We start from the raw sequence: 25,231 nt of genomic DNA on the forward strand, positions 1-25,231 counted from the left end.
TTATTTTGTAACTTCCACAGGGAATGCAGTCAGCTCTTAAAATTTGGCAACTGGCTGTCTAAAGCTTCCCTAACAGAAGCCTCCAGGTTGAACAGGAACGTGGCCCTGAACAAGAACCTTCCACAAGCCCAGCGTGGTAGTGCTCAGTTTCAATACCAGCACTTGGGAGGCAGAGGTAGGGGGATCTCTGAGTCTGAGGCTAGCCTGGTCTATAGAGGGAGTTCCTGGACAGCCAGAGAGAAATGGGAAGGGGAAGGAAGAAAGGAAGGAAGGAAGGGACGGACGGAGGGAGGGAAGGAAGGAAGGAAGGAAAAGAAGCCTCCACAAACCTTCCCTCTCATGAGAATCTGGTACCTCAGTCCTGCACCGTATTAACCTTGCAGAAAAGTGAAGCAGAAAGAAGCACAAGCACGGAATCAAGTTTTAGAGGATCGTTCTACAAGACTTGAGGTTACGACAGCATTGCATTCATTTTAAATTATTTCCAGGGGTAGGAATGTAAGCCTAGAGGTGTGTGACTTACTTGGCTTGTGTAGGTCCCTGAATTTAAACCGTGACATCTCAAAAAGTTATATATTTTAGCACTGACACATGTATCCCAGATTCACACTTGCCATGTAGCAGAGGACCACCTTGAACTTCCAACCGTTCTGTCTTTACCTCCACTCCATGTTGAGATGACAGTAAGTCCCCTCACCTGCTTTTATGAGATGCATGGGTTCAAACTCAGGACTGTGCCCACAGTAGGAGAGCATTCAACCAACTACGCTGTATTGCCCGTCCTGGTGCACTTACTGTTATAACAAGTGTCACCTCACTTGACACATGAAAACATCATTAAATGTTGTCACCTTAGTTTCTGAGGAGGTCTGTCTCTCCCTCTCTTGAGTCTTCCTTTCTTTCCTTTCTTGCCCTTGCCGATTGTACCTTGTCTCTGACCACAGCCTTAGCATGAGAGGTGCAGCCATCTTGCTGGCCACCTTCCTCCTTTCTCCTTTGCAGGTGGGATGTTCTCAGCTGGGAGTGCTGGTTGCCTACGATTCTCCTGCTAGGAACACCGATGTCACAGAAACCTGAGCAGAGCTCACTTGATGCTGCACAGTTGCCGTTTTCCAGCTAAGGAAAGTGCTCAGGAAGAATGGTCCTCTGTGCTCTTCCCAATACAACAATGGAGGTGGCTCCGTGGTTAAGAACATATACTGCTCTGGCAAAGGACAGGAAATTGGTGCCAAGCACCCATGTCGGTGCTCACAACAGCCTAACAGTGGAGCTGCACCTTGAACCTCTGCCTCCAGCTCCAAGGGTGCCTGCTTTCATGTGCACACACCCATGTAAAGACTCGCACACACGCACAAACCTTAAAATAATGATTCAAAGACTTTGAAAATAAATAAATAAATAAATAAATAAATAAATAAATAAATAAATAAGACCAAGTAACCTCTTGTAGCCACGAGGGACTAAAGATGGCAGAGCAGAAACGTAAAGGAGTCCAGGTCCTTGAGAGCCTCCTGGGACAGTTGCAAGTACCGACCTCCAGAATTCTGCTTGCTAAGCTACCTTCTGTTTGTACAACCAGATACAATTTCTAACCACACAAAGAAGGAACAAGAGCTTCCTTCATTCAACAAATATCCACTCTGCTGAGCTCTGTGTTCAGTGCTTGGGTTGGAAGGACTGAGTCAGTGAGGCCCTTGACCTCCTGGGATTATGAAACAATGAGGCAGTCACTGGGGAAAGCTGGTCTCCCCTAAGGAAGTGACATTTGAACTAAGCCGAAGAAAGTGGGGTTGAGCATGTAAAGGACTGTGATGTGTTCGGAGGAAGCAAATTCTAGCAAACGCCAAGGCCTGGTAATGGGAAAGGCTCAGTGTAGTCAGAACAGACACTGCTGAAGATGCAGCAGAGAACGAGCCTGGCCAGAGGCCATCATCCATCATGACCAAGTAGGCTTCATCTCAGGGATGCAAGTTTGGTTCAATCTGTGGAAATCCATCAATGTAATCCGCTATTTAAATAAACTCAAAGAAAAAAAACCACATGATCATTTCATTAGATGCTGAGAAAGCATATGACAAAATTCAACACCCCTTCATGAAAAACATCTTGGAAAGATCAGGAATTCAAGGCCCATACCTAAACACAGTAAAAGCCATATACAGCAAACCAGTAGCCAACATCAAACTAAATGGAGAGAAACTTGAAGCAATCCCACTAAAATCAGTTTCTAGACAAGAATGCCCACTCTCTCCCTACTTATCCAATGTAGTACTCAAAGTCCTAGCCAGAGCAATCAGACAACAAAAGAGGTCAAAGGGATACAAATTGGAAAAGAAGAAGTCAAAGTATCACTATTTGCAGATGATATGATAGTATATTTAAGTGACCACAAAAGTTCTCAATCCTGATAAACAGCTTCAGCAAAGTGGCTGGGTATAAAATTAACTCAAACAAATCAGTAGCTTTACTCTACTCAAAGGATAAACAGGCTGAGAAAGAAATTAGGGAAATAACTTCCTTCACAATAGTCCCAAATAATATAAATATCTCGGTGTGATTCTAACCAAGCAAGTGAAAGATCTGTATGACAAGAACTTAAAGTCTCTGAAGAAAGAAATTGAAGATCTCAGAAGATGGAAAAATCTCCCATGCTCATGGATTAGCAGGATTAATATAGTAAAAATGGCCATTTTGCTAAAAGCAATCTACAGATTCAATGCAATTCCCATCAAAATTCCAACTCAATTCTTCATAGAATTACAAAGAGCGATTTGCAAATTCATTTGGAATAAAAAAAAAAAACCCAGGGTAGTGAAAACTATCCTCAACAATAAAAGAACTTCTGTGGGAATCACAATCCCTGACCTCAATCTGTATTATAGAGCAATAGTGATAACAACTGTATGGTGTTGGTACAGGGACAGGCAGGTAGATCAATGGAATAGAACTGAAGACCCAGAAATGAACCCACACACTTATGGTCACTTGATCTTTCACAAAGGAGCTAAAACCGTTCAGTGGAAAAAAGAAAGCGTTTTCAACAAATGGTGCTGGTTCAACTGGAGGTCAGCATGTAGAAGAATGCAAATTGATTCATTCTTATCTTCCTGTACAAAGTGAATCAAGGACCTCCACATAAAACCAGATACACTCAAACTAATAGAAGAAAAAGTGGGGAAGAGCTTCAAACACATAGGCACTGGGGAAATTTTCCTGAACAGAACACCAATGGCTTATGCTCTAAGATCAAGAATTGACAAATGGGACTTCATAAAATTGCAAAGCTTCTGTAAGGCAAAGGACACTGTCATTAGGACAAAACAGCAACCAACAGATTGGGAAAAGATCTTTATCAATCCTACATATGATAAAGGGCTATTATCCAATATATACAAAGAACTCAAGAAGTTAGACTCCAGAGAGTCAAATAACCCTATTAAAAATGGGGTACATGGGGTTGGGGATTTAGCTCAGTGGTAGAGCACTTGCCTAGCAAGCACAAGGCCCTGGGTTCAGTCCCCAGCTCCGAAAAATAGAAAAGAAAAAAAAAAGGGGGACAGAGCTCAAAGAATTCTCAGCTGAGGCATATTGAATGGCTGAGAAGTACATAAAGAAATGTTCAACATCCTTAGTCATAAGGGAAATTCAAATCAAAACAACCCCAAAACAACAAGATTCCACCTCACACCAGTCAGAATGGCCAAGATCAAAAACTCAGGTGACAATGGATGCTGGCAAGGATGCGGAGAAAGAGGAACACTCCTCCATTGTTGGTGGGGTTGCAAACTGGTACAACCTCTCTGGAAATTAGTCCGGAGGTTCCTCAGAAAATTGGACATAGTATTACCTGAGGACCCAGCTATACCATTCCCGGGCATATGCACAAAAGATGCTCTAACATGTAACAAGGACACATGCTCCACTATATTCATAGCAGCCTTATTTATAATACCCAGACTAGAAAGAACCCAGATGTCCATCAACAGAGGAATAGATACAGAAAATGTGGTATATATTACAGAAAATGTAGTATATTTACTACTTATCTATTAAAAACAATGACTTCATGAAATTCTTAGGTAAATAGATGTACCTATAAAATATCATCCTTAGTGATGTAACCCAATCACAAAAAACACACATGGTATGCTCTCACTGATAAGTGGATATTAGCCCAAAAGCTCAGAATACCCCAGATACAATCCACAGACCACATGAAGCTCAAGAAGAAGACCAAAATGTGGATGTTTTGGTCCTTCTTAGAAGTGGAAACAAAAATACTCACCGGAGGAAATACAGTGACAAAGAGTGGTAGAGATGCTGAAGGAATGACCATCCAGAGACTGCCCCACCTAGAGGATCCAGCCCATATACAGGCACCAAACTAAACAACGTAGCTGATGCCAAAAGTGCTTGCTGACAGGAGCCTGATATAGCTGTCTCCTGAGAGGCTGTACCAGAGCCTGACAAATACAGAGGCAGATGCTTGCAGCCAACCATTGGACTGAAAATGGGGTCCCCATTGGAGAAGTTAGAGAAAGGATTGAAGAAGCTGAAGGGATTTGCAACTCCATAGGAAGAACAACAATATCAACCAACCAGACACCTCAGAGCTCCCAGGGAGTAACCACCATACCAAGAGAACACAGGGATGGACCTATGACTCCATCTACACATATAGCAGAGGATGGTCTTGTCCTGCATCAATAGGAGGAGAAGCCCTTGGTCCTTTGAAGGCTTGATGCCCCAGTGAAGAGGAATGTCAAGGCAGGGAATTGGGAAGGAGTGGGTGGGTGGGTGAGGGAGCACCCTCATAGAAGGGAAGGGGGATGGCATAGAAGTATTCTTTCTGGTGGGGAAACCGAGAAAGTGGATAACATTTGAAATGTAAAGAAAAAATCCAATAAAAGAAAAAAAGAAAGCGAGGGAAGGAAGAAAGAAGAAGGGAAGGAAAAGGAAACAAAACAAAAGTAGAGGAAGCAGTCAGAAAAAAACCGACAGATAACAAAACTGGGCCTGCATTTAAGACCCTTCTCTCTGCTAGTCTTGGCCAGTGCATACCTGTAGTAGCAAAAAGGTTACATATTAGGGAAATCAGGACCCTCGCTGGAGACTCAGAGTAGCAAAAATGAGACATTTGTTTTCAGTTCTGCAGAAGCAGTGATGGGTGTGGGGTTGTGAGGGGGAGGGGAGGACAGGAGAAGGAGAATGGTCAGCCTGGACCAATGACAAAAATGACTGGCACAGAACTTTGGCACAAAACAGAGCTCTACAACCTGATCACAAAATATCCCTGCCCTTTCTTCCCCATAGACTGGTAGACTGGAGAGTTCCAACCCTTCCTACTTGCCTAACACAATCCCCACCTTCTGGGGGTTTGAGATCCTCCCCCTTCCTGACACAGGAAAACTGTCTATAGCTCTCTTTTCTTCTCAAAACAAGGTTTCTCTGTGTAGGCCTGGCTGTCCTGGAACTCCATCTGTAAACCAAGCCGGCCTTGAATTTAGAGATCTGCCTGTCTCTGCCTCCAAAGTGCTAAGGCATGCACCACTACTGCCTGCTGTCCTGTCTGTAACTTTTCAATATAAAATAAAGTGTCCCCAGGCAAGCAGGCACCAGGGAAAGCGGGGGCCTCATGCATCGTGCTTATCTGAATCACTGGCAAGATCTAAACGTGCCTCGTACTGAAAACAGACCATAACGGTGTCTCTCTTACATAGGTGACAAGGAGGCAGTAGCAGAGGATTCCCAGCAGGTATTTGACTTCTTTTGGTATTCAGAGAAAAGGGCACCTAACACTGAAGCTGTAAGACGGGGATGCTCCTAATAGGGAACTAATAGACTTATTGGGAGGTGGTGAGATGTGCCTCCCAGGTTTAGAGCACGGACTGCAGGAGTCACCTCTCCAGCAATGCCCAGCAGTTCAGACATAGGTGTATAGGAAGCCTAGGAGCAGGGTGAATCAAGACTCGGCATGATAAACCCAGACAAGGCTGAGAAGAGGAAACAAAGAAGTCCTGGGTGATAGGCTATGCAGCCAGAGCTGAGACTCTGAGTATCCCTGTGACTGGTTAATTCCTCAGAGATTTCCATCCCACCGGAGAAGACCTGAAGCCCAGAGTAGCCGAGACCTTGTATGTGGCTCAAGGTCACACAACTATTACCTGCAATTAAATTCAGGTTCCTTAACTACATAACTTTGCTGTCTTCGAGCAAATCAGTAAGAAAGATGCTGGGTGGAGGAGGAGAGGTTTGGAGACTTGGAGTCGCAGTACACAGGCCATGCTGCCATGGTAGCACAGGGAGGAGGTACGGGATGCTGAAAGAGAAAGACCTTGTCCGTCTGTCTGTGTGGTCCCAGAAATGTGGTTATGTCAAAGCACGGGGCAGTGGTTTGGAGAAGATGGCTAGGATCTTGGTTGGATGCCAGCCAAAGGCATCTGGCTAACAGCACTGGCTCGGCTTAGCTAAACCGACCACTAAAATGCCAAAGCAGACATGAGAGAAGCCGGGACTCACAGCATCACCACGAAGAAAAGCTAACGCAAGCCAGAGTCTGTGGGAATCTGCACCATTTGTAAAGCAGATGGGGCTTCCTGCTTAGTTTCCTTACACAGAAGTCGCATGACCCGGCATGGCATCCACCCCTGCCCTGAGCGACCCAGAGACCCAGCTCCTGGAAGAGATGGATAGAGAATGTCCAGCCTGCCTGACTCCATGGGCATCTGAGATCCAGACATGGAGCTGATGCCTCCAACTACACAGACCTGTGCTGCGTGCTGGCTAGTCTAATGTCAACGTGACAAGATGAAGTCTAAAAGGAGAGAACCTCAATTTAAAAAATGCATCCACGGACTGGAGAGATGGTTCAGCAGTTAAGAGCACTGACTGCTCCCCCAGAGGTCCTGAGTTCAATTCCCAGCAACCACATGGTGGTCACAACCATCTGTAATGGGATCCGATGCCCTCTTCTGGGGTGTCTGAAAAGAGTGACACACTTGGGTTCTATAAGAAAGCAGGCTGAGCAAGCCAGGATGAGCAAGCCAGTAAGCAGCACCCCTCCACGGCCTCTGCATCAGCTGCTGCCTCCTGCTTCTGCCCTGTGTGAGCTCCTGTCCTGACTTCCTTCAGTGATGAACAGTACTGTGGAGGTGTAAGCTGAATAAACCCTTTCCTCCCGAAGTTGTTTTGGTCAGTGTTTAATCACAGCAATAGAAACCCTGACTAAGACAGAGGCGACCATGCTTCCATATCATAGACTGTAGCTCCCAGAAAACAGCTGAGGAAAAATGTGAGACAGCCTGGCCCCTTCTGCAGAGCATGGAGAGGTTACATACATGGGATGTATTTATCACAAGGCATATTTGCCCTGTACATACTTTCCTACTGAAAGAAAAATACTCAAAGAAGGAAGAAAAGTCCTTTCACTCGCCCCTTGATCTTCTTCCTGTCAAACAGACTAACTCCTAACACTTACATACAGTTTACATTGTGAGTGTGTGCGTACGTGTGCACGTGAGTGCAGGCACCTTTTGAGACCAGAAATGACGTAGCTGCAGTTACAGCCTGGTAATGGAAGAGCTACCCTGTGCCCCGTCCTGCCCCACCCCGCCCTGCTTGCTCTCAACAACTGATAAATACATACCTGGTGTGATGGTTTGCATATGCTTGGCCCAGGGAGTGGCACTATTAGAAGGTGTGGCCTTGTTGGAGGAAGTGTGTCACTGTGGGGTGGGCTTAGAGACCCTCCTCCTAGCTCCTCCTAGGATGCTGAGTCTGTTCCTGGCTTCCTTTGGGTGAAGATGTAGAACTCAGCTCCTCCTGCACCAGGCCTGCCTGGATGCTGTGATGCTGCCCTGCTCCCGCCTTGATGATAATGGACTGAACCTCTGAACCTGTAAGCCAGCCCCAATTAAATGTTGTCCTTTATAAAACTTACATTGGTCGTGGTGTCTGTTCACAGCAATAAGACCCTAACTAAGACCTGGTTTTCTGCTCCATCCCATGGTACTCAGGGCGATCTAACACCTTGTCTTGAAGAAGTGTCACCCACCTCTGCTTCCGGCTTCACACATATGCTTATCTCCAAATTTCTCCTTTCTATAAGGACATCAGTCACCCTGGATGAGGCCGCACCCTCATGACTTCGTTTTAACTTGATTACCTCTGTTAAGATCTTGTACAAGATACCTGTGTACTGAGGTTAGGATTCCAACGTATGAATCACAGGGGGTGAGACATTTCTCCAATTGATTCCGATTTGAGCTACAGGTGCAGAGTATCCCTGGAGTCTGCACTGTAGATGGCAGTCAAAATGGCTTTTTAGAGAAGCTCTGTGGGCGCCTAGGGAGATGGGATTTGCATTGAAACCAAAATGTCTGCGGGGTAGCTAGATGCTCTGGACTGGACACAGAAAGGCACCGGGCAGAGTCAGCCAAGAACAACTGGTTCAGACAACCAAGTTTCCAAAGGGATGCACGGACACATCCTGAAAGAGGATCTTGAAGGTGTCCAAGCATGGGGAACTAGCCTATCTGCACCAGGACCTACAAAGGCAGGAGGCACATCTGGAATGCTGTCGCACCTAACAATGGAGTCACCTCAAATGAACAGCTAGTTAAGTCACAATCATTTTACTGAGTGTCTAACTGGTGCTGTCTAGGGGTCCTGATTAGTTCTGAAGAATTAAAAGGCACATGGCACCGAGGGTCACCTCAGACACAGCAAACAGAATTAGCCCGTAAGGAACAGCTTTTATCGGGATGAAGAAAGACAAAGCAGCAAGGCACACAACAACCCCTTGCTGGCAGAAGGTGGGCTCAGAAAGCTGAGACCTGTCTCCTGAGGGCTGGGTTTTTAAAGGTCCTTGAGGGGGTCTTCCCCAATTTAAGATTGATCAATGTGAACAAAAACAGGGAGTCTGATAAGGTATACAAGTTTGGGGTACACATGTTCTGGTCTGGCCTTGAACTTATTGGACAGGTCCACAAGCAGTGGTGTTTGGGGTACCTGAAGAGAAAAACTCTTGAGGCCTAAATAAATCAAATGGAGTCCTTATTAATTACTGACAGGACCGTCCCAAGCAGTTAATAATGGGAAGCAGCCTCAACCTCTAGTTGTTTTTTTTCCTTTTATTGGTTATTTTCTTTATTTACATTTCAAATGCTATCCCCTTTTCCGGTTTTCCCTCCAGAAACCCCAAATCCCATCCCCTCTTCCTGTTTCTATGAGGGTGCTCCCCCGCCCACTCCCACCTCACCACCCTGACATTCCCTTACACAGGAGGCATGGAGACTTCACAGGACCAAGGACCTCTCCTCCCATTGATGCCTGACAAGGCCCATCCTCTGCTACTTTTACAGCTGGAGTCATAGGTTCCTCCATGTGTACTCTTTGGTTGGTGGTTTAGTCCCTGGGAGCTCTGGGAGCTCTGGGAGCTCGGGAGCTCTGGGAGCTCTGGTTGGTTGCTATTGTTGTTCTTCCTATGGGGTTGCAAATCCCTTCAGCTACTTCAGTCCTTTCTCTAATTCCTCCTTTGGGGACCCCTATTCTCAATCCAATGGTTGGATGCAAGCATCCGCTTCTGTATTTGCCAGAGCCTCTCAGGAGACAGCTATATCAGGCTCCTGTCAGCATGCACTTCTTGGCATCCTCAAGGGCAAAAACTGCAATTGTGATATATACAGACAGGCAGTGCTGGACATCTGCAGCAAGCAAGCGCTGTTTACAGAAGCAGAGAGATAGCAGTTAAATGGTCAGCTAGTTAACCTCAGCTCAGGGTCACAGTGTATAGCAATTTATGGCTGATTGAGAGACTGATTTTATTCAAGATAATTTTAACACCTAAAGTATTTTTAGGAATACTTTCATAATATGGCATAACTGTGTAGCCTACTACATGGCAACCCACAGTTTTGCCTTTGTTTTAAGCTACCTCTTGTCTCAAGAGGGTGAGAAAAAAGTCAGCCATCTTGAAAGTTCACCATCTTTATTATCTAGGCATGGTCCCTGCCTTCTGCTTACTGAGAAATCCATAGGCTCTTAGTCCCTCAGAAGGCTGGGTGATGCCATATAGCCCATGCTGACACTGGCCTGTCAGAGCAAGAAGGACCATGAAAACGTGGAACTTCTTAGAAATGTATAAACTGTTTGGGTTTATAATCTCCCATTTCTTGTAGTAACATTTACAAAACGACCAATTCCCTTATAACTCAAAGTTTTGCACTGGAGAGATGGTTTAGTAGTAAGGGCTGCGTTCGCTGTGCAAGCCTGAGATCAATCCTGGGAACTCATGGGAAGGGGAAGGAGAGGACTATATAAAGTTGTCCTCTGACATCCACAGGGTACTGTGACATGCAGGCCACACACCGTGCATGCTCTCACATACACAACAATGATTAGGGAAGAAAAAAAAGGAACGTTTCCTTACCGCACAACAACTGAGTGGGCATGAACCTAAAAGGATGCGTCTCGGAACTGATGAAAAGTGATAACTTTCTCTGGGGTCTACAGGAAAGGAGGACGCATAAACTTCTTAGGTTATTCATTGAAGAGGGCTCCCCTGGGAGCCAGTCATTCCTTACCTAGCCTAACCATCACCCATGAAAATGGAAGATGTGAGTCAATCATTAAGACAGGAACACCAAAGGTAACGGGTCTAGAAGGGGCTGGCGCCCACTGGGGTGGGAGGTTTTGTTCACAGGAAGACCCAGGTTGGAGGTTCTCGCCAGGACTGTCCTTCTCAGGACACCTCTCAGGGAAGCCAGGCTACCTTCCTCCACCTCACCTGCTTGGAAGGGGCCTTGGGAACACTGGCTTCCTCACATTCCTCGGTTCTTCTACAATCTCTGTACACAGTCATTCCCTGGGCAGAATGACTACTCAGCCCTTGAGTTCTTCACGCAGTATGGACCACGCTGACCTGGTTGGTGTTTCTGTGTCTGTCTCTCATTTATCATACACCTCTTGAAACAAAGAAACGCAGCTTACTCATCTCTGTGCTAAGTGTCTACTGCACAAACCAAAAACCAAACAGACATCTTCCATCTTTGGTCTATAACCATGGGGAAACAAAGACCTCGGATGTTCTCTCCATAGCGTTGTCAAGGTGAGTGAACGTGAAACCTAAGCAGTAATTGGAAACCACTAAGATGAATGTTTACAACAATAAATGAAAACACTGGAACTGGGGGTTACAAAGCACACTTGTGTTAATGCAGGATTCACAGGATTCGGGACAAGTCATCATTCAGTATTTATTGACTGCCACCTATATACCAATTACTGTCTCAAGCTTTGGGTCTAAGGCAGAGAGCACAATCCTCCTGATACAACAGGATACTTAAAAAGAAAGATCTAAGGGTTTTAACTAACCATGAACTTAATGTGAGTCACCAAGGAAATATGCAGACAAGCAAGCCCTCCCCCTGGTTTTAAATCTGCCAGACAAGCACTCACAGGACCACTTCAGAACGTCCCTTGTACTTTCCTACACACACACATAGACAAATGTCAAGAGCCCAGCTCTAACCCAAGGTGCCTCATATCAAGGAAGGCCGTGGACAAAGTGAGTAAGTAGTGTGTTTAAAGAACTAGAGAAGCCCACATGAGGAAAGACGATGGTTACAGTGTTGCATGATGGATAACAGGAAACCAACAGCAACTCTGCAATTGAGAGAACTGTTTATGCAATGCCTGATGCCACAGACTGGACCCCACACAGGTGGAAGTCACAGGAAGTAGGAAATCTCAGAGGAAGGTACTCTGCAGAGGCGAAAGAAGCTTCCTTCCCAAAGGAGAAGACACAGAACTGGTGTTGCCTGGTGTCAGACTGGATTATCAAGAGTTTAATCTGGGTTTTGTATCCCAGTAACTGCAAAATCAAGAATTCCAAAACCATCCCTTGATGATGGCTGATGGATGTGTTGAAGAGTGTGGGGTTCAACTGCTGATGCCAAGAAGCACTTACTGAGAGGAGCCTGGTGTGGCTGTCCTCTAAGAGGTTCCACCAGCACCTAAGACAGATGCAGATACTCACAGCCAACCATCAGGCAGAGCCCTAGAACCTCAATGCAAGAGCTAGAAGGGCCAGAGAAGCAGAAGGAGATTGCAACTCAATAAGAAGAACAACATCAACTAACCGGACCACTCAGAGCTCCCAGGGACTAAGCCGCCAACCAAAGAGTACACATGGAGGGATCCATGACTCCAGCCACATATGTAGCAGAGGATGGCTTTATATGACATCAGTGGGATGGGAGGCCTTTGGTCCTGTGGAGGCTTGATGCCCCAGCATAGGGGGATGCTAGAGGAGTGAGGTAAGAGTGGGTGGAGGAGCACCCTCATAGAGGCAAAGGAGAGGAAGGATGGGATGGGGAGCTTGCAGACAGGAAACCAGGAAGGGGGCATCATTTGAAATGTAAACAAATAAAACTATTAATAATTAATTAATTAATTAATTAATTAAAAGAGTGTGGGGTTTGTCAGTCAAAGAAAGCTGGACCCCCGTTCTGGGATGGAGACATTGCTCGGGACACTCTAAGCCTCTTTCCCTGACCCCCAGGGGGCAATGGTTTCTCTCTCATCTTCGTTGTGCACGTTAAGTGAGGTGATTTGCATTGTGTCAACTTCAGTGCCTGACCATTCAGAAGTCATTCGTAAATGGTAGCTAATGATAATAACTAAATATCTTTGTCTTCTGCCTTATTTGGGTAAATCATTTTCCCAAACTCCCCAAATTACTGTACTGACACAATTATTTAAAACTATAAAGAACTGGCTGAGAAACTTTTGAGGTGTTTTATTCTCTAAATAGATTGGGAAAAAATATGGAAGACATTTGTAATTTTAAAGCAAGACTGGTAATGGAGTATAGTTGGGGACTTAGTGGCTATTGATGTATGGACTGGCTGAAATAGGCAGGTGTGGCAACCTTAGACTCTCGCTCTCCTTAGAGAGCCCCCCTCCCACAGTAGAGGTAAAAGAAAAAACTCCATCCAGCACGTCGATTTTATGAGAATCCATCCATGCCAGACTGATTCCATTTCCTACTTCAGTAGAGTTTGGAAATGCAGGCAGATGAGGGATATCAGCTGCGTAGTATTCAGTTCCAACCTACTAACAGTGGGATCTAAAGTCTTAATTGCGTTCTGCAGGCTGTTGGAAACAGCCTCCAACACCAAGAAGCAGAGCCTCGGGGTTGGTTGTAAGTGAGAGGGATGGGAGGCGGGCAAGAGACTCGGATGTCGAACTGATGTAAAAATAAGCCACCCACCACCCACGGGAAAATTCAGAACTCTTATCAAACGCTGATGGATCACTCGTCATGTGACACGCCCTCAGTCTGGAAGGCGGGAGACCGCTGAGGTAAGCATGTAAGGCAACGGTGCTTGACTGAAGCTTCTCCGTAGATGACGCTTGTGGAATCGGCACGTGGTGAGCCTATGGAATCTTTAGTCTGGGCCAGAGTTTCCTTAGAGGTGGTAAAGTTGGTGGAAAGGCTTTTTTAAACGGAAGCTGTAGGACCAGAAAGACACTTGGGAGAACCTCAGAGAGCTGATTCAGGTTGAGGGGTGCCCAGTTGCAGACTTCGAGGAAGAGAGTAGAAGAGAATGTAGGAATAGCTGAAGCACCTGAAGGGCAAGGTTAGACCGAGCACCCGCTCATCAGGGAAAGCCTTCAACAGTTGACTCAGCCTTCTGCAGAAAACCTTCATGAAAGCCCAACCTAGTATCCCAGCTGCCCTGAGCTCAGAAGACAGAGAGGAGTTTGTCCTTTTAAGCCTAAGGTCGCCAAGAGAAAAGCAGCAGCCATCAGACACTAAGCAAGAGGGACCCGGACCCTGGGAAAAAGGGATTCTTGAGTGCTGAGGGAACCAGAGTAAGTGGTCCTGGGAATTTCCAAATGGGGACAATTCATCTGAGAGTCCATTTGCCCTGGACAATGACTCCCAGGGTCTTATCCAGCTCCAGATCCTAGGACAAAGGCATCTTGGTTATTTAAAACTACACTCTCTTGAGTTCAGCTCTTCCGTTTGACTGTCTCCATGAGAAAAGAACTGACATTCTCATTCCCTTCGAGGCACAGCCACTATAGGCCATGGGGTTAGGTCCACCATAGAAGCCCCCATGGGGTGGGGGGCACATGAGTCAGGGGGGCTGGGAGGAAAAAGAGAATGGGTAATCCTGGCTATGGCCCAGGGCAGCAGAAAGCCAGCAAATGTGTAACTTTCTCAGATGATCCAAGCTAAGAATGATTATTTATTATTTTCAGACTGCAAAGCCACAGCCGCCAAGCCCCTCTTCCGTCCCCATCCGACAACAGTCCCTGCATAGACCTTACGCACATGCAAAATGTGTTCACTTCTGATCTCCAGAAGAGTCCCTCTATGGGCTAAAATTTCTACAGAAATTAAAAAAGTGCTGGCCATCCAAGGCACTCTCCCTGGACTAGAACTGAGCCTCTCTCTTGAATCACCACCCACCTTGTAAGGCTGTCCCCATGTTTGGAAATGTGCCGTCAGAGAGTTTGGCTTACCTGTTGCAGGAACCCAACTTCATGATATAGAGACAGTGAGAATAATCAGTGAATGTCGGGGAAGATTGGAGGAACATGTGTGTGCTTATTCAGCCAATCTGAAACAACTCTGACACCATACAGTAAACGCATGCACACGTGCCTGACGCACACATATGCACACACACTCAAGTGTGCACACTCACACATGCACACATACACACATACACACATACACACATACACACATGCGTGAACATACATGCTCACACACACATGCATACACATGCACATAAGTGAGCACACATGCGCTCATACACACGGACATACACTCGCACACATGGGTGAGCACACTCACATGCACACATACACACATGCGTGAGCACACATGCTCACACACACACGCACATACATACGCACATACACTCGCACATGTGGGCGAGCACACACACACATGCACACATACACCCCCAAGTGCCACCAAAACAACTCTTCTTCGAAGCAGCATTGGTCGTTTTTCATGCTGAATCTTTCCCACCTCATTTCCTTGCAGTACCGCCTGGCCTTGGACCCCGCAGAGAAGTATGACACTTTCTTGGAAATGCTGTCACAGCTAACATTTACAAAGCCTTCAGAGGCTCCTGTCTTATCCTCCTCTGACACTCAAGTCAACCAGCACATTATTCGGGAACCCGCTGGATACCAGGATACCAGCCTAGCAGCAGCACAAAATAACCATCATGCTCACTGGGAGTTAAACAATTTTAAAATAAATTCAGCGTTACCACAGTTTTCCAAGCAAGCAGGGGAGGCTAATGCCTATCACCATTCCTGGCGGGGGGGAGGGGGAGGGGGCTTGAAAAGGAAGAATACTTGAGCCCAGGAGTTCAAGGCCAATCTGGACAATATAGCCATAGTTGGTGTCCTTACAAAATAAACATAAAACAATCAAACATTGGTACCAAAGATGGAGATATCTATTCCTGACATTAATGTAATGCCTACATGATGGGATCAAGCAATAGTTAGAACTTTAAAAACCTAAATATTGGTCTGGGTAAGAAGTGGTGAGGTTCTTTTTTTTTTCTTCCGAAGCCACCAACACATATAGGGTCAAAGGTCAATCTAATTCAACAGTATCTGCAATAGTTTTGTGTCTGATTTAAAATCAAATCCTGACTTGTGACTAAACCAGAAAGTTCTCTGCAAATCCTTGTCAGATTACTGCTGACCAAGGATTGACCTAGGCAAGAGTATTTAGAGTCAAAATCTTCTATGCCTTGCTTCATGTAAAGCTTCCGAGCATATTGGGATAAGGAGGTAAGTCCTTTACTGGGATGTAACTGCTTGGAAAGTGGGCTCCGGGGCAGAGCTGGGGATGGGCAGGCATGTGTTGAATCCTGGGCTAGCTTGGGATTTTGAAGGCCAGCAGTGGAGCTCATTCCCAGCAGGAGGGATGGGGGAGGAGACAAGATCCACCCAGGCGATTCTGCTCAAGATTCTTGTTCACACACCAAAGGTGTGAGAACAAGTGGCCCACCCAGGAGATGGAGAATCACCCGATTGAGTACACAGATAGCCAGAGAGGAAGCTAGACCAAAGCTGGGTGAAGACCACCGGGTCAGGTGGGAAACGTGGGGCGAGCTGAGGTTTGTGGGTGAAGTGGACTCTCCTCCCACCCACCCACTCATCCCCCGGGGCCAATGCATATACACTGGTAGGCAGAGGTGTTGTGTTGCAGGGACGCAAAGGGTTAGCTCAGTCCTCTGGGAAGCTGCTCTCCTTGACCTGGCTTCCTGGGCTTGAGGCTGCCAGCTGGTCAGCCGGCACGTCCTACTCTGTCCCTCTGTCTCTGTCACCCCACCCACCGGCACGCCATAGGGTTCCTGGCTACCCCAGGCTCCCCTGCAGCTCCGGCTCGCTGCAGGTAGCCGGGCCTCGCGGGCGCTGGGCTCACTCACCCGCGTGCAGGCCGCCCGCCTCGGGGCCGCTGTCCGTGGCTGCGGCGCTGGGCAGCGCGTCCGAGTCGGTGTAGGTGAGCCAGGTGGACTCGGTCTCCCGGGTCCAGCTCTCATAGTAGCGGGGCTCGATGGCATCGGCTCGGCTCCCGCCGCAGCCCATCCTCCCGTGTTGCGGGCGCGCCCAGCGGCCGTTCGGCTTGCGGCTGCGGCTGCGGCTCAGCCCGGGCGACGCAGCTCCGGCCCGCGAGGAGGAGGCGGCGGCAGCGACATCGGTCCCCTAACCGCCAGAGCCGATGCCAGCGCCAGACTCCCCGGGAACCTGCCGCCCCTCCTCTCTGCCTCCAAGGCCCTCCTCCTCTCCGCTCTCCTTCCCCAGCTCCCCTCTACCTCGCCTCTCCCACCGCCCAGCCGCCAGTCCCTCCTTAACTGTTCTGGCAGAGGCTGTGCTACAGAATAGCAGACAGGTGGTGGGAAGAATTTCAGGGGTCTCTCTTCAGTCTTCAGGCGACCTCCTGGGGTCCCATCCACCCATCATCTGTCCACCCGTGCATCGACCCACTGATCCAGTCATCCATCTACCCATCCATCCTTCTACAAAGTCATCTTTCCGTTCTGGATAGATCCAAAGCCCCCACAAGGTTTCTGGCCACTTGTTCTAAAAGCAATGGATGAACGGCACTAGCAAATAGGAAGCAGAATTGCCACCGAAAGTTAGTGTCAGTACCTGCTTACGACTAGAAAGCAGGGCCCGTGATTTCAGACTGCACTTAGACGCTTGCCACTAACACTCCTGCCAGGTCTGCAACTTCATCATATTCGGAATTCTGTTAGCAGCAGGACCACGCAGCAGCGAGGACTCCAGGGAATGGATACTGAATAGGAACAAAGCACCCTTCTGTGTTGACTACAGGATAAAGAATGCAGGTCCCTGTGGCAGGCACTACCAGAGTTTATAAGACAGAAAGTACACTTGGAGACTCCAGACAAGGCCTGGGCTGCCCTAGCAGGACTCTGAAACCTCTTCTCTGCCTGAGGCAGGAGATGTGCAGTTGCCTGGGATGGGTGGCTCCTACAGCCTGTGGCAAAGTAGAGGGCTTCTGACAGGTTTTGTTCCCTCCCTTGAGTAATTTGGTATAAAAAGAATTGGGTCTTCTTCATGAGGTCCTGTGCTCAGTTCCCTTATCAAATTGATGGTGATGTTTTAAAAAAAGAACCCTGTCTCAGAGAGAGAGCCCCTCTTGGGCGCTAACAGAGCCTGTGTTCTCTTCACTTCCCCAGCAATGACAACACCTGACAAGTGGCCAGAACAGAAGTGCTTTGAGTTGGAAGATTCGAGAAAATAAAAAGAAGGCCCTGGAACTGAGACAGAGCAGAGGGGAGAACTACGTGAGCGTGAGATGAGGTAGAGAAGGACAATGGGGAAAGACCAAAGGAAGGGAGGTCAGGTTGGGTTTACTGTAACTGTACAGGCCAGAGAGCAAGGGAAGGCTTTAAGCTACATCTCTCACCAGCGTTATCAGTCAGATCAGCTCGAGGAAACCGTCCCTCAAAAAGCAGGTGGAGAATGAATGACAGGGAGGCCAGTGTAGTCCGGCAAGCATTTGGAGACGAGAGGATGGCCAGTTACAGAGGAGGAGAGGACTAGAGGTGTCCGGCGGGTGCAAAGCTCCAGGGATGACAGATGAGTGGAGAGGCAGCTGTTCTTTTCGGTTTTACTTTCCTTTTGTTTAGCTGGATGCAGTCAAAGTCCGAAAAGATCATAGGCCCTAAACAATTCACAGTACGACCATTTACCATTGTAAGTAGCATGAGGAAATCTTTCACCGTTACAATGCCTGAATACGAATCTCCCTTGACCCAGCGTGTCCACGCTTTGTAAACACCTGCCCTGCCATCATTTGGACCTGGAACGTCCCTCCAGTGACTGTAAGTGCAGAAAACAGTTGTGTGAGTATCCGTAAAGAACTTAGAATGAATGCCCAGTGTGTGGAAAGCACTCTGTGCCACTCTCGGTGCCCTCATGGGACAAGACACACAACAATTTCCTTTTCCCTTCCCTTCTGATAGTATTACTGCTGAGCTTCCTGCAAAGAAAAGGAAATTTTATTTTCTATGCCACTCCTACATAATTACCCAATGGGCAAAGTTCTGTGTTTCCAAGGATTCTCTTCTTGTTGATATTTAATACCAAAGATTCAGAGAGTGTTTGTCCCATGAAACTTAGAGAACAGACAAGCTGTCCTTGTGTTCACCAAATAGCTGAGAAAGACTGGTGGAGTCAGGCACTACACTGCATTCCTGTAAGCATCGGGAGGCTAAAGGAAGAAGATGGAGGTCCCAGGCTAGCCCGGACTATATAGCAAGTACTTGTCTCAAATAAGACAAATAAGAAAGCCCAAGGTTGTGACTTGGCTGCTAAAATCCTTGGCTAGCATGCATAGTGCTAACACCACGCGAGGCCAGGTGGGGTGGCGCATGCGTGCAATCAAAGTACTTGGGAGATGAAGACTGGATGATGTCGGTTCAAGGTCACCCACAGGTACCAGGGGAGTTCAAGGTCAGCATCCTGGGCCATGTGAGACCCTGTTGAAAGGGAGAAAGGAAGGAAGGAAGGAAGGAAGGAAGGAAGGAAGGAAGGAAGGAAGGAAGGAGGGAGGGAGGCAGGAGGGAGGGAGGAGGGGAGGGAGGGAGGGAGGAGGAGGGAGAGAAGGGAAGAACCATGGAAGGGGAGAAGGAGGGGAAGGGTGGAGGGAGAAGGCTTCTGTAGCTAGATTAGCTCTATTGGTATTTGCTTAGCATGAAGCACTGGGTTCGATCCCCAGCCCTGGGCCAGGTGGTTCATTCCTGTAAGCCTAGCCCTCAAGAGGTGGAGGCAGGTGCACAGTGTTCAAGGCCCGCTCTAAGCATTCTCAGCTACATGGCAAAATGGAGGCCAGCCTGCTATACATTGAGATACTATTTCAGGAGAAGAAAAAGAAGAGGAGGAGGAGGAAAATTCTAAAGTGTGAAGGGCTGCAACTGGGAATTTTAAAAACTTTATCAATGTCCTCAGAGCAATGAAGTAAATTTTGTGTTCAAAACTATTGCTGAAGAGACTGGAGAGATGGCTTAGTGGTTAAGAGCACTGGCTGCTCTTCCAGCGGTCCTGAGTTCAATTCCCAGTAACTACATGGTGGCTCACAACCTTCTGTCCTGGGAACCAGGCATACAAATGGTGCATAGACATACATGCAGGCATAAAAATTCATAATGTTTTTTCTGAAGAATACTTGTTATGTGATGGGAGCCTCTAAATAAGATATCTATGGCTTTAAGACCCCAGCTGGTGAGTACCACCTCTGGCTTGTTTCCATGGAAACCCAAATGAGCCTTTAGGGCATAAAGCCCTTCTTCCACTAAAGTCTCATGTCTCTGGCCTTGCACAACTGGGCTCTGTTCAACTGTCACAAACAGTAAGGAGACCTTTGGCATGGCAGACAATCAAAACAGCAGAGACGGCTCAGCAGGAACCTAGCCTCCCTTTCCGGATCTGCCCTCAGAAGAAGTAAACGCAGATAGGACGGCCTTATAGCGAAGAGGTGGTCCAAGCCGGGAGCGACAGCAGCACTGTTTCTGGGCCGGTATACATTCTCTCTCCACACATGTGTGCCCAGTATTTGCCGTTGGTTCTGAGTTCCCAGCCTCTGCTAATGCTGCCCTCCCCTGCTCCAGATTCAGGGAGCATGCAGGGACTGCGGCCCTAGGCCCTCACTCACAGCTGAAAGCACTTTCCTCTGAACACCCTTCCAGGTCCTCAGACTTGGATAGCAGATGCCTTCTTGTTGATCTACAAAGTATAATTTAGTTATGAGGAAAGGGAAGACAAAATTAGCAACCCAAAAGCATAACGCCGATTCAGCTCCTACTTCTGGAGAAAAAAAAAGTCACTCAGTGTTGGTTGGCAGGAGCCGGCTCCTGCACGGCTGGCCTTTGACTGCCCCTCCCAGGAAGGGAACTGTACACCTGGGGTGCAGGTAGAGGATGAGGGAGATTCTGGGACAGACATGGAGTATGAAGAAAGGAAACTAAAACAAGAAAATTGCAAGAGAAAAATGAGATTGTTGTTTGGTATAAAAGCCTAGAAAGGATGGAAAATAGAGGGAAGGAGAGAGAGGAGGGAGGGAGTGGGGAAGGCATCTGAGGCTGGCACAGAGCGTTTGTTCGTATGAGTGAAATTTGAGTATTAAATCGAGTACTGAGTGGCTAATATTTCCTCCACCTGGTAATCTTTAAACCAAACAGTTCTCATGAGGAGAGTGGACAGCTCCTTTAAATTGGTCCTAGAGAAATTCAGCAGGTTTTCTCAATGACTGCAAAGGTCTTCTTGGTGCCTAAATTAATATCAGGTAGCACTTTATCATGCACCCCAAATTAGAGCACGGGTAGCAGCTGTCCCACGTGTCCGGTTTTGTCATTTCTCCTTTTGGTGGGAGTTATGCTAGCACACGAGTGAGATGCAAGGGAGAACCAATTTGCTCTTGCAAGAGAGAGTGTGAGCTACGTATAACAAAAGAACCGGGGTGGGACAATGGTAATCTTTAAACATGTTATGAAAAACTTCACTTTGTAGGTCGGATGGTAAGAGGGAAAGGTTGAGGAGAGAAAGTAGATCCAGAAAGACATATCTGCACATAAGTTGTTCTGGATCCTGAGAGCACCAGGTAGGTGTGTGTGTGTGTGTGTGTGTGTGTGTGTGTGTGTGTGTGTGTGTGTGTGCATATGCACATGGTTGCTGAGTGTGTACCCTCGAGGAAGCCAGAGGAAGATGCTAGGCACCCTGCTCTATCATTCCTCTTAGTCCTTTAGGGCAGGGTTTCTCACTGAACCAGAAGCCAGGCCGGCAGCCAGAAATTGTAGAAATCCTCCAGTCTCCACCACCACTACCCTATCTCTATGCCGTGTACCACAGCGCTCTCATTGTGCCTTCCTCCGTAACTGAGAAGATGTGGGAAGGATCTTTTGTCCACTTTTGCTGTTGTAACAAAATACAGCAGCAATTAGTTTCTCAGAGCTCTGGAGGTGGGGAGTCTGGGGCCTAGGTGCTAACAGATCAGTGTCGGTGAGAGAGCTTCTTAGATGGATATGCTAGTTATGGCCTCGGACGGTGGAACAGATGAAGAGCTAGCTCTTGCCAGTCCTTCAGAGGTCTCTAATCCCTCTTATGGGAACTGAACTTAATTTCTCATGACTTGATCACTTCTTCCAAAGCCCTCACATTGAGAGGGTGATGTTTCAACATATGATCTCCCCCCCCACACACACACACACACAGACCATAGCAATCCAGCGTGTACCTCTAAAGATGAAAGTAAGAGGCGGCTTGAGAGATCACTGTTAAGAGCAGTGGTTGCTCTTGCAGAGGACCCGTTTTGGGTTCTCATTACCCACATGGTGGCTTACAAGCCGTGCGATTCCAGTTCCATAGGCTCTATCGCCCTCTTCTGGCCTCCTCAAGCACTGCATGCCCAGGGTGCACAGACGAAGATGCAGGCAAAACGCCCATGCCCGTGAAATAGAAATAAAAATGTGAGAGCCAGCAGGCCCTTGAGGGATGATCTGGTGAAGAGAACCCTGAAATAGACACAGTAGCTGCTGGACGAGCTAATGTACACCAGGAGTGTGGGAGAGTGAGCTTGGTTTGGAAGGTGGTGCTCAAATAGTAAGCACCCTGTTCTCTTCTCCCCTAGCCGAACCTGAACATGGAGGCGAACTGTTTCCTGAAGCTCTTGAAGGCACTCAGAAGTGTGCATGTAGCATGGAGTAGGCCACATAATTGAGATCATGTCACTGTACAAAATAAAGCACTTGGAACACACATTCCATTGCTCTTTAGAACGGGTGGGATGTTAACTATTTATGACTCAAGTCAGACCACCGCAGAGAAAAGCTTGGGCAAGCACAGGGCTACTCTTAGTCATCTTTTCCCAGCAATGCCATTTGTGGGTCACTATTATGACTCACTCAGAAGAGAAAGAGAGCCTGGAAAGGCCAGCCACCTCTCCCTCCTGCCCCCTACCCTATTGTAACAGTGTAACCTGTCCATCTGTCCCCACCCTGTTAAATTGTGACACCATCCACTATCCACCATCCTATAACAGTGTGAAAACCAGAATTTTTCTTTTTTTTTTTTCTTTTTTTTTTTTTTTTGGTGGTCTTCAGGCACCCGAAGAGTAATTGACTTATCCTAAATTGGGAGGGTGAGGGGTGGGAGGGACTTCCAGATTAAAGAAAGTAAAGTAAAAGGACAGAAAGGAGCAAGGAAGGCACCAGGCCCTTCACTGTGATTATCCAGGGAAGGGGTGACCTCCCCAGAAAGCCAGAGCAAACACTGGCAGGAAGCTGGGATGGACTGTGGGTCATCTTGAAAGTGAAATGAATATGGTCCAGCTCCTGGGTGGGTGGCTGTGTGTGTGTGTGTGTGTGTGTGTGTGTGTGTGTGGTGGCTCCTGGGGTGTGTGTGTGTGTGTGTGTGTGTGTGGCTCCTGGGGTGGGGGCTGTGTGTGTGTGTGTGTTGTGTGTGTGTGTGTGGTGGTGGCTCCTGGGGGTGGCTGTGTGTGTGTGTGTGTGTGTGTGTGTGGCTCCAGCTCCTGGGGTGGGTGGCTGTGTGTGTGTGTGTGTGTGTGTGTGTGTGTGTGTTGGCTCCTGGGGTGGGTGGCTGTGTGTGTGTGTGTGTGTGTGTGTGCTCCTGGGGTTGGCTGTGTGTGTGTGTGTGTGTGTGTGTTGGCTCCTGGGGTGGGTGGCTGTGTGTGTGTGTGTGTGTGTGTGTGTGTGTGTGTGTGGCTCCTGGGGTGGGGTGGCTGTGTGTGTGTGTGTGTGTGCTGGCTCCTGGGGTGGGTGGTGTGTGTGTGTGTGGGGGGGTGTGTGTGGTGCGTGATGGGGTATGTGTGAGTTGGTTGTGGAGGTGTTGTGGGTGTGGGGGTGTTGTGTGGGTGGTGTGTGTGTGTGTGTGTGTGTGTGTGTTGGCTCCTGGGGTGGGTGGCTGTGTGCTCCTGGGGTGGGTGCTGTGTGTGTGTGTGTGTGTGTGTGTGTGTGTGTTGGCTCCTGGGGTGGGTGGCTGTGTGTGTGTGTGTGTGTGTGTGTGTGTTAGCTCCTGGGGTGGGTGGCTGTGTGTGTTAGCTCCTGGGGTGGGTGGCTGTGTGTGTGTGTGTGTGTGTGTGTGTGTGTGTGTCTGTGTGTCCTGGGGTGGGTTGCTGTGTGTGTGTGTGTGTGTGTGTGTGTGGGTGTTGGCCAGATCTGGGGGGGGTGGCTGTGTGTGTGTGTGTGTGTGTGTGTGTGTGTGTGTGTGTGTGTTGGCTCCCTGGGTGTGTGTGTGTGTGGCTCCTGGGGTGGGTGGCTGTGTGTGTTGGCTCCTGGGCAGGTGTGGTGGCTCCTGGGGTGGGTGTGGCTGTGTGCTAGCTCCTGGGGTGGGTGGCTGTGTGTGTTGGCTCCTGGGGTGGGTGGTGTGTGTGTGGCTCCTGGGGTGGGTGGTAGGTGGCTCCTGGGGTGGGTGGCTGTGTGTGTTAGCTCCTGGGGTGGGTGGTAGGTGGCCTGGCCTGACTCTGCCAGAGTTTGGGAATACCAGAATCAAAGATTACAATGGTTTTTGCCCTTCCATACCTCTTCCTTCACCAGCAAAGGCAGCTGTATTTTCTTTGGGTTTGTCAACATAGGAGACCGTGTGTGTGTGTGTGTGTGTGTGTGTGTGTGTGTGTGTGTGTGTGTGTGTGTGTGTTTGAGAGAGGGTGAGGGAGGGGGAGGGAGGGAGGGAGGAGAGAGAGGGAGGGAGAGAATGTTTTTAAAATCCTGGCATCCTCTGATCCTCTGAATAAGGCACAGTGGGGAGAAACTAAGAGAGCCCCAGTGCCATTCCGGAAACACAAAAACCCGTCACTCTCTTGATGCCTCGCCTCTGGCTACAGAGCCTAAACTTAAAGGGAGAATCTGATGCCTACAGATTCAGTTGTGTTATATTTCCAGGAAACTTTGGAAACCTACTGGGGTTTGCCCTTCCTAAGAGTGGCCCCTTCCTAAGAGGGTGTCCCGTTCGGTGAACATTGGGCTGGGAAGCAGGCTCAAAGCTGGGAAAGAAACATTCCAGAAAGGCAGAGCTGGTCTCCCACAGCTACTGTGACCGATAATCGCTCACAGCGATGTGGCATTTATGTTTTCTGTTCCCTGTATAATAAGCACTTTGAACATCGGTTATCCCACTCAGCTCTCAGAGAAAGGCTAGGAGTTCCGGTATCATAAGAGCACCGAGAGTGGGGTCGAATGAGTTGCCCAATGCCAACCCCAAAGCCGGCATTTAAATCCAGGTCTCCTCCAGTGTCAGTTTCTTTTCTTAAAACTGTTGTCCTGGGTTGGGGATTTAGCTCAGTGGTAGAGCGCTTGCCTCGCAAGCGCAAGGCCCTGGGTTCGGTCCCCAGCTCTGAAAAAAAAACAAACAAACAAACAAACTGTTGTCCTGGAGCCACTGCACGCACCGCACCGGGAGCCGCTGGTCACGGCGCCAGGTGGGGAGTATGCCAGGAGCCCTCGACATTCCCACTGTGGGAAACTTACACTGCTTCCTGTAAGTCGGAGGTTAGGGATAGGGGCAGCTACGATGGTTAAGGACACTGGGCAATGGGTGCTGTGAGTGATCCGATTTGGAATTGAGGAAAATAGAAGATTTACTAGAAATGGGGTCAAAAATACTCTCAACACCACTAGAAATACCTCACACGGTCATGTGACCC

At 48.1% G+C, this 25,231-nt stretch overlaps 1 protein-coding gene across 1 annotated transcript in view; it reads right to left on the minus strand.

Moving 5' to 3' along the window:
- Baalc (BAALC binder of MAP3K1 and KLF4) overlaps positions 1–17,072 on the minus strand; it is a 99,864-nt gene extending 82,792 nt beyond the window's left edge. Inside the window, exon 1 of the mRNA XM_032914625.1 lies at positions 16,476–17,072. Within this exon, the coding sequence (XP_032770516.1) occupies positions 16,476–16,635 (160 nt within the window). The 5' untranslated portion in view covers positions 16,636–17,072. The remainder of the gene's footprint in view (positions 1–16,475) is intronic.
- Positions 17,073–25,231: the final 8,159 nt, after the last annotated feature.

The sequence above is a fragment of the Rattus rattus genome, chromosome 1, assembly GCF_011064425.1.
Source record: "Rattus rattus isolate New Zealand chromosome 1, Rrattus_CSIRO_v1, whole genome shotgun sequence".
In the NCBI taxonomy this organism is placed as follows: domain Eukaryota; kingdom Metazoa; phylum Chordata; class Mammalia; order Rodentia; family Muridae; genus Rattus; species Rattus rattus.